The sequence below is a fragment of the Rhipicephalus microplus genome, chromosome X, assembly GCF_043290135.1.
Source record: "Rhipicephalus microplus isolate Deutch F79 chromosome X, USDA_Rmic, whole genome shotgun sequence".
Classification (NCBI taxonomy): domain Eukaryota; kingdom Metazoa; phylum Arthropoda; class Arachnida; order Ixodida; family Ixodidae; genus Rhipicephalus; species Rhipicephalus microplus.
Window position 1 is genome coordinate 129,889,487 of NC_134710.1, and position 14,607 is coordinate 129,904,093.

At 48.6% G+C, this 14,607-nt stretch overlaps 1 protein-coding gene across 1 annotated transcript; it reads left to right on the forward strand.

Moving 5' to 3' along the window:
• The first annotated feature begins 5,009 nt into the window (after positions 1-5,009).
• LOC142775752 (uncharacterized) lies at positions 5,010-9,812 on the forward strand. Its single transcript, XM_075877705.1, has 4 exons — positions 5,010-5,206; positions 5,266-5,365; positions 5,727-5,881; positions 6,319-9,812. The coding sequence occupies exons 1-3, from the start codon at positions 5,010-5,012 to the stop codon at positions 5,826-5,828; spliced, it is 399 nt and encodes a 132-aa protein (XP_075733820.1). The 3' UTR covers positions 5,829-5,881; positions 6,319-9,812.
• Positions 9,813-14,607: the final 4,795 nt, after the last annotated feature.

Consider the following 14,607-nt stretch of genomic DNA (forward strand, 5'->3'; position numbering starts at 1 on the left):
AGAAGCAATAAAGTGCAGCAGTGGAGCCCTGCGCCTTTTGAAACTGGCACAGTTCCACTGCCACACGATCAGTTCATTAGTGTTGTCCGCCATAATTACTGTTCTGAGACAGCCAATCTCCTGTCGGGTTGACTGTTACCCCGCCTGCAGGCGACTGTGCCCTGTTCGGGCCTATCGGAGGCGAGCTACCCGTAGCTAGCGCTGCCTGTGTACCTTCAAGAGACGACACCCTTTTCAGTAGGGTAGTCATGCTATCAGCCAGTTGTTTAATCGATTGCTGCATGCTTTCGAGAGCCTTGCTGTTGGATTCTGTCTCCATAGCATCCCACTCCCCTTGGGGGGGTGAGGCCCTACGTTTTCCCGAGCGCGCTTCACGTCCCCTGGTGGGGGAATCTGTTGTCTCTCACCCTGCGAGGAGTAATGTTTGCGGAACGACTCAAGGTCAGCCCTCAGCTGTTGAATCTCTGCCTTAAGGCAAGCATTCTCTTGGATCAACTTAGCTACCCTGGGGTCTTCCCTATGCTCTGGCAATGGTACCCGCGTTACCTCTGGTGGCGGCGCCGCTGGCTTCGGCTTGGCTCGATCCGCCCAGGTAGGTACTTCCTGGATTCGTGCCCGGGAGCAAGAGCGCCCTTTGGTGCGAGCGCGGCCCCTAAAGCGGTAGCGCCGGCGGCCAGCCGGCGTGACGGAACGCCCCTGCCTGGGAGCGCTTGCCACGCTGAAATCCCTTGACCGGTCCTCTTCGACCAGCTGTTGCTGAGACTTTTCGACGCGCTTTCGGCGCCGTCGTCTTCTCCGTCGCACGACGTAAGGAACTTGAAAGCGTTCTTTGCACGTTCTGTCCGCCGTCGGATGTGGGCCTCCGCAAAGGGCACATTTCGGCGAGCACTGGTGATCGTCGGGTGGAGACACGAGCCCACAGCCCCTGCACACCCTCTTGTTGGGGTTGGGGCAAACATCGGCCCTGTGACCAAGTCCTCCACACGCGTAGCACACGTCGGTTTGGCGCTTGTAGAGCGTGCAGCGCAGCATGCTGACGCCGCATATGGCATAGTTTGGTACCTTCATGCCGTCGAAAAGCACTACCACAGTGGTGGTGTTCTTGATCCTTTTGGCTTCTAGGGCCTTCGGATTTCGCTGGTTGACGATCATCGTTTGGAGCTGGGCCTCGCTGATGTCAGTGTCCACTCCTCGTATGACTCCTTTACAGGTGTTATCGGGGGCCGCGACATATGCCGCCACATGGTACATTCCTTCGCTTATCCGAATCTGTTGGATCGCGGCGTAGGCGTTTGCGCTCTTCTGCTCCGGTGTGGAGACTACGAGAATGTTCTGGGCGATGTTTGGGCAAACGATGTCCCCTTCCGTCTCTGCCGGGGCAAGAGCAGCCGCCATGGCAATAGCCTGTGCGAGCCTAATTTGGCTTACTTTTCTGACGTCAAGTCCGTCCCTCGGCCTGACGATAATTCGTATGTGGCCCCTCGGCAGCCGAGGGAGCTTCGATGCAGCTGCGAGGCGCTTCATTGCACCTTGCGGGGCTGCCGTGCGGCGGCCTCCCTTCGAGCCCACATGTGATGCGTTGCCCGCGGAAACTGGCGTTTCTACACGAACTTTCTTGTTCCTGCCCAGCGCTGTCGTCCAACCCGGGCGATTGGCTTCTTCGTGAGAGATTTCCTCTCCTTCCACCATCGCTACTTCGGGCATGTTGCCCCTTTTCTCCCGCCTCTCGCCGTCGACGCTAGGCTGAGCCCGGTAGGGTTAGCCGAGCCGCGGCGCGTTCCACAAGAAAAGTTCCAATAATTCAGCAAAAGGACCACTCACCGAAAAAAGTCTGGTATCGACGTGATCCTCAGAAGAAACTGCGTCGAATGAAACGCAGCTCGAGCACAGGCACCACAAAAATCCTAACGAAAACATTAACAGAAACGGGAGCCGATCTTCTCGCGTCCGCACTGGTCGGCGCCCCCTGCGTCTCCTCCCGACAAGGACTTCCTCATTACCGGCCATCTGCATACAACCACACGCGGCCGTCACAGTCCATGCGTATTTCTCAAGGAACGTAGCTTTCCACCAGGTTTCCCTTCACGAAAGCCGGTATTTTCAAAGTCGTCGCTCCAGCACACGACACTAGACGTTGCTTACTCACCTCATGCACTTCATTTTTCGTCTCGAATACGTGGTCCACCACCCGGTTTTCCATCACGCGGCTCTTCAAGCGTTCCTGACACTCACCGTTTGCCTCATAAGGACACCATGTTTATGATAGACGAGTTGACACACCGAGAAAATACCCAGTCGAGCCATGCTCCTTCCGCACGGGTTCGTGCATCACGCGTCCGGTGCATACACACTCGACAGTCGAAGCAACACCGAAGGGTTAGGCGCATTGAACGTCACACGCTGCCATGCGCAACAGTCTCTCGTAGTGAACAGTGCAGAAAAAGCTTCTGAAGAACTTTCTATCAACTCTGAAGCATCACCTTCATTGCCTGAATTGCATGACAACAGCTCACAGACTACCAGCTGCCGACTGGAGACCCCATCAGGTTGTCATGAAAACCAGTGCGATGTTCAAGAAGGGCTTCCACCGCAATACGATCCACAGCAACGTCAGCAACGCCAGCAAAAGCAAGTCCGTGAATCGCAGACACTCCAACGGACACACCAACAAGGACGACGACGCAAAGCAAGCCTCTTAAAACAAATTCAAGAAGCGAGACAACTTCGCATAAGGGATCGGCGCCAGAAACGCATTTGGCACAAAATATCAAGACTGCGCCTAAGATTACAGCTCCAAAACCTAAGGAAACACCGAACAAGACAAAAAGTCACCAGTTCTATCACGCAAAGATTCAGACACCATCCCATTAGTTTGTGACAACGGAGCCAACGCCACAGAAAACTACGAAAGAGACTGAACGTTATAATTTGCACAACGCACGAACATAGACATAATTCCTTGAACTTCAGTTCTTGTACACGCAGGCTGCAAGCACTAAATCTGCCTCAGCCGCGACACAGAATACAGCGCGTACGACAGAGGATTCGGCGCCTGCGACATTCGACCTTCAAATGCTCCAAGGAATTCCAACCTTGTTCGTTCCTCGCAGCTTCTCAAGTCATCTCATGGTCAGTGCAGTTTTGCAAGAAGGGGTTACCTTCTACAGAACGCCACAGCCAACCTCGCCCACCAGAACTCCCCCCATTCAATGGACTGCTGCACTCTTTTCTGAAGTTTTGCGAATTTACGGAACACCTTTGGGACATGAAACCAATTGTGCATTTTGACATTTGTGACTTCTCAACCTTGCCTTATTTACTTTTTCTTGTTCGTAATCCATGCTGTCTTTCGGGGGGAGGGGGAATCATGGGACGTATGAAGCGATGGTTAGGAGAAGTAGAAAAGGAAGAAGTCAGAATGGAATAAACATGGCGTATGAGCCAGGCCACGTCTGCCATTCATCGTAGCGTCACACACACACACGCACACACACACACACACACACACACACACACACACACACACACACACACACACACACACACACACATCCTCCAAAGACCCTGCGTGCAACGTATTGCACATTCAGATTTCAGCGCTCTGTAAACAAAATGAACTAAAAGCGAAACCAAAACAAAATCTACAAGTTACAGTAGAGACTGGTAGTGCCATCTGTTGGTATTTTATGAAACTGTAGGCGCTGGATGGCGCTCCTGCTAACAAACAAAAATGGCGTCTTTCAGTCTGGAGGTTTTCTATCGACGCCGTCAAGGTAAATCGTTTTCATGTATTTAAAAATGCTCTGATGCTCTTGAATTTCGCTTTACGAGCTCATGAAAGACGAGGGTCTCATTGACTATCGTTATTTTTGCCTGCACTCTTCTGTTTTCTTCTTCATTTCACTCGTAAGTTCAATGTGCAACAGGTTGCACGTCAGGACAATGTTGACTCTTTGCGACTACATTTGGCAGAATTCGTTATCTTCATTTGGTCTTTCTCTCTAGTGAAATTAGGGGTCTATTTACTGCAAATAAATAATAAAACATCTCTTTAGATGCCGCCGATGCCTCTGCCCTCGAAATTCTTGAGAGGATTGGGGCAAATGGGGACAATTCCGACTTGGACTTGTCAGACTCGGAAGATTCCCCGGATGATGCCGAAGCGAATGAGCAGTGCGACGGAATCCTAGGTAAAATTTTGTGGACTTCGTGCTTTAAAATTCTACTGCACCCCTCTTCTGTCCCGTTAGATACACTGTTATAATTATTGCAGATGAAGAGGAGCAGGATTGCCACTACGATTCGGACACCGATGGCGATGACGGTGTTTCCAAATCAGTCATGCCTTCTCGCGAAAGGTGGCCTCGGAAGCAAGTCTACGCATCCATGCTTCCCGACCTACCCGAGGTACCGTCCTCTACGGCCGACGAAAGAGATGGCTGGTACGCAAATCAGTACTACGCAAGATACATGGATGACCAGTGGTGCAATTATATACAAATTCCAAATCCGGACGGAGGCGGTCTGTCGGTGACGTCAAAAAATGGGCGGTCCGCAGCGGTCGCGAGGACGAAGGGAAGTGAACAAATGAGCGAAATGAAGCCTCGCGTCATCATTTTGACGTGGACTTGGGGACCGTATAGCAAAGTGAAAAGTGTTTGTAACGTGTTGAAAAATGTAACTACTATTGATCATTATCAAACTGTGTTGGCACAAGTTTTCAAACGTTCAATAAGGAATACGGCACAATATAAACGTATTTTTCTCGTTATTGTTTTGAAATAAAGCTAAATTTAGCGGGACGGTACGTGGTGGCGCTAAGTACAACCCCGTTTCAAGCAGTTACTGTTTTCATATCTCCCCCACTATACAAACCTAAACGGCGCAACTTTCGAAGTTGTTGGCTCAGTCGAGCGCAATCGTGGCGGAGGTCAACTGTACCAGTAGTCAACAGCAGCAGCGGCTCATCGGCGTTATCCGAGGCTCAGCGCGCGCTGGTGCTCGCCTTTATGGACGAACATCCCCAGCTTGTGGCGAATGCCATCGAGCTGCGGCACGGCGTCACCATCACCGACCGGTGGCAGCTGTGGCAAGAGCTCAGCGACGCGCTGAACCATGAAGTGCCTGCGCAGGAATGTCAGGCTTGGTGGCGCAGGCCGGTGCACGAGGCCCGCCGTGACACCGCCGCCATCAGAGACGCACAAACGTGAGTGACCGTCGAATGGCACGGGCAATTTGTTCTGTGACATTAGTGTATATTTTCAGGGGCACTGGAGGGGGTTGGCTGCCTGGCTTCCGCGGCCGGGTTCTACAGTTGACTGGGATGACACGCTTCAGTGGCGTTTTTGGTCTCGCCTATCAACAGGTAAGCACTCTGCCGCCGCAGTATCACGGGTTCCTGAGCGGTACCATGACAGAGTTTGATATCTGAAGGGGTGCCTTTAGCGGAACCTTGTTAAACGGGAATAAAGCGCACGAGAAAGTAATCAAAAGTGGGTAGGTTTAACTAAAATCTCAGTTTGCAGCCCTTGCAGTACAAGGGGTATTAATTTATAAAACACGCAATGACTGCGGGCAAGTGCATGCACTAAAATGATAATACATGACATCAATAACCACTGAATAGCTGCAGAACATTTCCGCAGATGTTTAGTACTTAAGGTTGCAAAATAGCCAGAGTAACGAATACCCACTTTCTGAAAGATCATGCTTACTACACTTTCCAGCAGGCGAATGTTCCCACTGCTGCAGTGGAAATGGATGTGGAGGCCACTGAAGCGGCTGTAGATGGCAGTGACACAGTAACACGCAAGCATCTGAGAACTTAGTGCTTCATTGAGTGCAGGACTGGAACCTTGAGCAGGGCGACAAGGTGCTCAAGGTGAGTAGACCCTTTGTTTACATTTTACATAAGGGGCATAAGCATTCTCCATGTTCTATTATGATGACTGAAACCAACTTGGGCTGTAAACAAGAACCATGCATTGTATTGAGGGCATGGTATCGGGTATCTGCAATGATAAACTGCCGGGCAAAAGGTTGGTTAGCCCTGGGGCTCTTTCATGGTGAGAGATGCATTTGAGGACATTAATAAAGAGCAGTTTCAACAAATGTTTGTAGGTCCGCACGAGGAGGGCCTAGCTTGTACACAAAGCTTCCCACTTTCAAAGGATGCCATCAGGCCAGTTGATCTTCAACTGAGGGGAAATTGTTGTGCCCGTTGCAATTCTTGGTAGCAGGAGCAGCTTCCAGCCACGAGATGGTTAAGGGTTTACCGGCAGCTCACTTAAACATTTACACCATGACGATTCATCGCAGGTGCTGTGGGAGATGAAAAATCAACCACCCGCATCGCTTCTGCAGCACAGCGTGTGACAGCGGCACAGGAGAAGGCGGCAGCGGTGCAGGAGGGAACTGGCCATGGCTGAGGGCTTTCTGCGAGAAAGGGATCCGTAGTTTAGTTTAATTTTTCGTCATGTGTTCAATGTTTTTTCTTGTCATCATTCATTAATGATTTGTCGGTTTCAATGTGTTTAGGTGCTGCTGTTCATGTGCAATTTTATATGCTTCGGGATACATATACATAGTTTAGTTTGTTTTTTGCCATGTTTTCAACTTTTTATCATTCATAATTGGTTTAGTGTTTTTGATATGTTTATGTGTTGCTGTTCATGTTCTATTTTATTCGTTTTTTGTTTGCATTTAGTACATATTACTAGATTTAGGTTAGCATTTACTTTGTACAAGGAGTGCAGCATTTTTTACGTTCGATATATGCATTTCTCAATGTATGTTCGAGCTGTTCTAGTGGCAGTGTTTTTTACCCACATTTCAAAGGTGTCTAGTCATTCACACGGAGACCACGAGTGTATAGTTGACATTTTCTGTTAATGTTTCTTTGATATTTGTATTGTCCCACTGTGTTTTCTAGCTCACTGTGATTTTTATTCAGCATTACCACATAGTGTAGTAATGTGATATCTTTTTGCATCAGTCTGTTTTGCAGTTCACTGTGATATTTTCATTTCAGCACAATGAGACTAAGATGCAACAACTACATTCTTAATCTTGTTTGGGAGCGCTAAGCTAGTAAGTGGCAACGACCCCACCTCTGCTGTACACATGGCTACGACTTCCACTGAATGATCGATAAGTGAAAAGCTACGCGTTGCTCTTGGGAAAGAACACTCGTAAATACCAAAGCCAGCTCGTGCAATTGTGAATGTAAGCACTTTCGTGTTGGAAATACTTCCCTGTCGTGTATATACTTCTGCTACGTCTGCTGCCAATATTACCGATTACCTCTAAAATGCACAACTCAATTGCGTATGCATGCCAGTGCAAAAACGGCAACTGGCTCACGCACAAAACTTTTGCCACTTATTATTACCGAGGCCCTGCGAGCCACCATCTAGCTCGCACCCAATTCCCTGCAGGTTCTTTTTCATTCGTTGCATTATTACTTTTTCTAGCTTTGGCGTCACAACTGAACAATTGCTCCGAAGGGCGAGTAATAAACGATCCTAACAGTACTTACGATCAGGACGTTCAGGACATAATAGCTCCTTCTGGACATGAAGCTCGCCGTGTCGGCCAGTCTGAATCCCTCTGGCTTGCGAATGGTGACCAACGTGCCATCCGCACACGCCAGCACCCCTGATATGCAACCGCGTAGCACAAACTCCACCTTTGCCTCATCCTTAGCAGCTGTTGTCAGTAGGAAGTCCGCCACCCTTTTTCTAGCAGCCACGGTAATGATCGCCTCCGTCACCTCGTGGATGGTGTTGCTCACCGCCGGCTGAGACATGCCGATGTGTTCCTCGCGACGAATGCTCTTCTGGAAGCTACCGGTGGCGAAAAATCGCAACGCGCACAACACCTTTCTCTCTGTGGAAAGGCCACTGGCTCGCTGGCATCCGATGATAGGGTCAAGTTCGTCGCACAAGTTACACACTGTTCGTTTGGACAGACGAAAACATTGTCGGAACTCTTCTTCGCTGAACTCTTCAAATGCATCTTTTACCTCGCGTCGTCGCCTCTGCTCGGTTAAAGCTACCGCACAGGCAAGGCGAAGTACCGTGTCAGTGGGAAACGCCATGTTGTCTAAGTGCCCCAGAGCCGAAAAGTCGTGCATTTTTTCCATTTCAATCCAATCCAGGCCACCTTGCAGCCATTTCAATCCATCCGGTTGCTTTCGGACAGTCTCTCCGACCGTTCCTTCGCCTTTCTCCGAAAACCGAAAAAAAAAAAAGTCACGTGACACCCCAGTCCACGTCACTCATAACGTCATAGCATTGGTCACAGCTTGTATGGGCCAATCGCGTGCGACTCAATGGAAGAGACCGCCTTTGTCCGGATTTGGAACTTTTACATAATTGCGCCACAGGCTTTTGAACTTCTCCACGAAATGACAGAAGTGTCGTACCTCCAGCGCACAGGACGGTCGTTAAACTCATCTCCTGGAGAAATGAAGGTATTCCTTGGAGCGACATTGCTCATGAGCTGCTTAGGTTATCCTCGAGCGAGAATGTATTGGGGCCAAGGAACGCGTGTCGCCGCCGTAGCCGACAAAATAACGAGGGATCGTTTTTTTCTGATCCGATCGAACCTGAAGGTTGTCGACGACCTCGCTGTTTCAGATGGAGAGAAAGAAGCCGATCGGCTATGGAAAGTCCGTCCTCTCCTTAACATCATCAGAAACGCTTGCCTCAAACTGCCGCGCTCACCAAACATCTGTGTTGATGAGCAAATTATTCCATTCACCGGTAAGTGCCCAGTGAAGCAGTTCGTTCCTGAGAAGCCCAACCCGACCGGCCTGAAAAACTATCTTGGCAAGCCCTCGAGGCCTTGTCCTAGATTTTGAAATCCTTCAGGGAAAAGGGAGCCTCGCACAAAAGAAAGAACATGGAATCGGGGCTGCTGTTGTGCTGAGGCTTGCAGGGACTTTGCCGTGTGGAAGCTCGCTGTATTTCGACCGATATTTTACAGGCACACATCTTCATGAGTCACTGGCCGAAAAGAACATCAGCGGGACAGGAACAATCATGAAATCACGTCTTCCGAAAGGGCTCAAACTCAGAGGTGACCGGGAAGTGCGTGCGAAAGGTCATGGGGCAATGTCACAGTGTGTCAAAACTGTCTCTAACATATGCATCACGAACTGGTACGACAACAAACCAATCGTGTTGGCCTCCACCCACGTGGGCATGGAGCCTGTGGATGACTGCACACGATTTTCAAAGAAAGACCGAAAGAAAGTTGCTGTCACGAGACCAGCAGTTGTCGCAGAGTACAACACTTACATGGGGGGTGTTGATCTCTGTGACAGAATGTTGAGCTTCTACCCCACTACCATGCGCACAAAGAAGTGGATGATTCGGACCCTCATTTTCATGATGGATGTCGGAGTCTTGAACTCTTGGCTGCTTTACAAGCAAGACCATCGAGAGTTGGGCACACAGAGAAAAAGCATTATGCAACTGCTAGACTTCAAGCTCGAGCTCGCCCATTTGTGCTTGCCTCTGACAAGGGGTTTTCCTCAACTGAAAGTGATTGCGAAGCTTTGCAACTGCGAAAGCCAGCAGCTGTGCCACTTCCGTCATCATCCGTGTGCACACTGAGTGCGTCACACATGCCGGAGATCGTGAACCAAAAGTCCGCAAGCAGGTGTCGAAACCCCGGCTGCTGCGAAAAGACGAAGTTCAGATGCTGCAAGTGTAACCTATTCTTGTGCTTGACAGCTGGCCGCAACTGCTTCAAAGCATTTCACAAGAAATGAGACCAGAGGGGACAATAAAAGCGCATGTCTATGACATCGTGTTCACGGGTTTTTTTGACAACTTAGTCCCAGTGTGCAATATATTGCACATCTGATAACTTTTCAACGCAACGTCATAGAAAATAATCATACCAGAATTATCTCTGTACGCTGATAAATTCAGTTAGTTAAAAAAAAGTGCTGGTTTTTACTACGTCATGTCTCGGTTCTCAGGAGGATATATATATGTGACGTATGAAGTGATGGTAGATAGAAGCCGAGAAGGAAGAAGTCAGAACGGAATAAACATGGGGTATGCGCCAGGCCACGTCGCCCATTCTTCATAGCATCACACGAGTCGGCGGGATGAAGACCTGGCGGCCACTTCATCAACCGGCCACCATCTTCGAACGTCTCAGCAAGACGCAGTGACCGAACGTGGACGACAAAAGTACATCCCTACTCTACACCAAGACCAGCATCATGACAGCACCATCAGACGATTTTGGCATCCTCAAGTACACCGGATCAGTGGACGACGGACCCGTACAGGACTGGTTTAACCTATTCGAGCTCCACGCTGCCGCTGCATCTTGGTCGGAATGGGAGATGATCATCAACTTCACTGACTACATCTCAGGTGAGGCATTCAAATTTTACCTCACCCACATATTCGAGAACGACGAGTCATGGCGAAAAATCAGAGCGGAGATGATTACCCATTTTAACGACTATGACCAATACCTGCTCAATGCCAACCATCTAGAGACAACCGCACACTATCGTCAATTCCTTAAGCAGTCCTCAACCATTCGAAAGCCCAGCGCGAATCGACAACTGCCTCAAGACGAAGTGGCACATGAGTTTACTTACAGAAATCGATGCGTATATCGGGAAAAACCTAACCGTCAAGCGCGCCTCACTTCTGTGCGAAAGTCAGCATTTCCGAAGTCATCGCTTCAGCCTATGACCCGAGACGTTGCTCAACCACCTGATGCCCTTCACTCTTCGTCTCGCATAAGTGGTCCACCACCTAGGTTTTCGTCACGCGGTTTTTCAAGCGCTCCTATCGCTCACCATTCGCCTCATAAGGACGCCGCGACCTCGGTAGACGACCTAATGCTTCACGAAAATACCCTGTCAAGCCAGGCTCTTTCCGGACATGTTCATTCATCACCGTGCGGTGCACACACACTGGACAGTCGAAGCAAAGCAGAAGGCTCAGACGCATCGAACGTCGCAAGCTACCAGGCGCAAGAACCACTCGCAGTGAACTGCGAAGAAGCCCCTGAAGAGCTTCGTGTCGTTTCTGCGGCACCACAGACTTGCCAAAATATGCAGTTAAAACCTGGTAATGCCACGTAACCTGTGGTATCCCAATACAGTGTTTACAGCTCCAAGAACCGAAAAAATGCAGAAGTAATACATACACCAAACCTTCCACGCAGCTGTCTGCCCGAAGCGTCCATACTGGAACACTTTACCGAAGTCTTTGAAGAGCATAATGATGGCACATTGCCAACTATGCCCGATAAGCAAGACACCAGCTCACCATGCATCAGCTGTCTACAGGACACGTCAAACCTCGAAGGAAATGAATGCCGGATTCCAGAAGGGGCGCCACTACAGCCATCTCCTGAGCAGCACCAGCAAATCAAGCAAAACGAAGCTCACCAACTCAGAAAACAACGAGAGAGACTGTAACGAGGGCATCGGCGAACGCCAAATTCAATGGAAGCGCGTTCACCAGTTGAAGAACATCGAAAAATAAGATCTCCAAACCAACAAGACGTCAGACACTTTCGGACAAAGAAAAGTCGCCAGAAACGCTTCCAGCACCTGCTATTCCGCAGACTGCAACACCACAGAAAGCGCCGAGAAAGACGCGGAAGCACTGCTTGCAAACCGCAAGCACTCAGGCACTCCATCACAGTCTGTCGAGAAGCACGCAAGCAAGAAGCATCGGAATTGCACCATTCACGGCGAAAAATACAACCCCGACGACATCCGAGCTGCCGATGCAACAAGGCGTTCCAACCATAGTCAGCCCGAACAAAAGTTCTAGCAGTACTGTCAGTATCCACGTGTATCCTGCTCTGTCCGGAACGCAACAGTCAGCCTCGCCCACCAGAGTTGTTATAGAGTTCACCGGACTGCTCCCTCGGGCTTGAAGATTTAAAGAGACTGTGGAACTCTGTCGGGACGTGATACTGTGAATTTGGACATTGTATCTTTATTGGCTTCTTCAATTTTTCGTAGGTTATAAACGGTGCTATCGAAATCGTGCGACATATGAAGTGATGGTAGATAGAAGCCTAGAAGGAAGAAGTCAGAACGGAATAAACATGGGCTATGCGCCAGGCCACGTCGCCCATTCTTCATAGCGTCATATATATATATATATATATATATATATATATATATATATATATATATATATATATATACACAGTTGGACAGGGGTGCCAAGTGATGTTTTCTGTTTTCTTTTGACTGCAATATCCCGGCCACAGCAGCAGTGCTTCGGCGGGCGCGTAATCGTTTTAAGACCCACGATTGTCAAAATTATTCTCAAGTCTTCAGCTACGGCGTGCCTCTCAATCAAATGGCAGTTTTGTCACCTTAGCGACATAATTAAAATTCCATGATGCAACTATCGACAAGAACGGTGCCGCGCGCGTAACGAAGGAAGTCCAAGCTGTCGCAGTGTACAGACTACGACTCGATATAACAGTAATATAACAAGAAACTTTCGGGTTTATAGGTGTTCCTTCGATACCTTAATCTTCCTAATTTTTTATTTGTTCGCCAACTGAGCTTTAAAAATTGCTGGCAGTTTACCCAGGGATGACTGCTTCGCCGTCGTTTGTTAATACCTGCATTTGGACCGGGTGTTTCAGCTTCGACATTTGGTTTGTTTTGAATGCAGTACGAACAAACTCATTAGAAAGCTTTTCGCAGACGTGTCAGCAATGAAACACAAAACTATAAGCGCGACGTATGCAAGTGCATATCATGGGATCGAATCTCGGCCGCGGCGGCTGCATTTTCAGCGGAGGCACAAATATTGAGGTGCGTCTACCTAGATTTAGGTGCACGTTAAAGCACCCCAGGTGGTCGAATTTCTGGAGCACTCCTCTATAGCGTCTCTCATAATCATATGGTCGTTTTGGGACGTTAAACACCTGCTATTACTAATATCAAAGCACAGAAGTGCATAAAAGGCAAAGCGTGAGCTGACAGCCCATGCCAAGGTGGCACTATCTCACGGCTGTCAATACCAACTGCATCAGCCACAGCTCCTCCCTGAAACACTACCCCGTATTCTAGTACACTATACCGGTACAGTGTACTAGAAGAGGGCAGTGGGCTTACTCCGCTGCTACTCTGACGCATTTGGCGTCACATAGGAGAGATGGCGCCACAGGCATATTCAATGGAAGCTTCAGCTGCAGAAGCTGCTCGCCGATGGCCGCTCGTAAATGGTGGAACGTGCATTTATTCGATATTTGTAATAAACTTCCATGCTTTGACTGCCCTCTGATTATATTAAGAGCCTCTGGTGCTCTCGCTTTACAGTGTTTCCCTTTTCTTTTGCGATACAGCTTCCCGAAAATTAGAACGATGGCAGCCGGCGCAGTCTGTGGACGCAGTAAATACTTTGTGTGTGTGTGTGTGTTGGTTTCGGAGGGTGTGTGCTTGAGTTAGTTGAGCATTCCTGATAAGCACTATATTTGTTCAGGCCACATCATGTTTCCTCGAATATAACACCTCGTCAAAAAGGATGATGTATCCCACAAATTATATGGTTTGATACAGTGACAAAACGTACGGTTCATGCTGTGTAGACCGAACCTAAAAATAATTCGTAACAAGATTATGCCCGCCCTTTCCCGACATAATTAGAAAACAGGGCACGTTCACTTCCTAGAAAAGCTTTACCATGCAGGCGTGCTGGTTGGGTTTGCTCCTTTGTTATAAAGTGAAATTGTTGTGCTTAAATAATTTTTGTTCTGCTTCAGTTGTAGACCATGGTACAACAGTTTTCTGGGGGCTATTAATAATCATAATTATGCAGATACACGTATGTAAGACATATGTAGAGCGACATAGTGAAAAACTAAATAAATATACACACGAAGCTTCTGCTCCTGACACGAAGCTCTTATTTGCAAGAACTGAAGTACACAATGGTAGTGTATAAGTGTTCTGTGATTACACCATCTAGTCACTGATTTACACACCTTAATCACTTCATGTGGCGGCTCATCTTCAGCTGCTTGGCCCTCTGCCGCTTCCCTGCCTTGACAGTGTTCAGTCCTTTCACAAAAAATGAAGAAGTGTGACAACGTAAAAAGTAATTACTTTCGCTGTGAGGGTAGCTGCGTGAAAACTGCAACCAACTTCAATGGAGAGTGCGCTGAACGATTGCCAGTATGTCCATAATGCTGTCAGAGTGCAGCTTACTCTGGCAAAAACATTCTGTGAAAATATTCTCGAGCTTTTTCATGAAGATGTACAGCTGACTTAAGGGATGAAGGAGGCCTCCTCGGTCACAAAATTTGGTCAGCCGTACAAGTTGAAAACAGCCTCGGCATGGATAATGGGTGAGGTATGTGCACTTTCTTTTTCCATCGATAATATGCACATGGTCCTTAAGCTAAAGACGCGGTTGCAAGTGGAGTTCGCAAACTGCATTGGTGTCTTCCAAAAGCTTGTCCGCTCTGTGCTGGTTCTTCTCGCATTCTTTCGACCTGTTTTCATGCTTCAGGACGCCAAACAATGTTAGGTCCTGCTTACTCTTCACGAACCCGTTGCCTGTTAGACACCCAAGCGCCTAACAGTGGTTT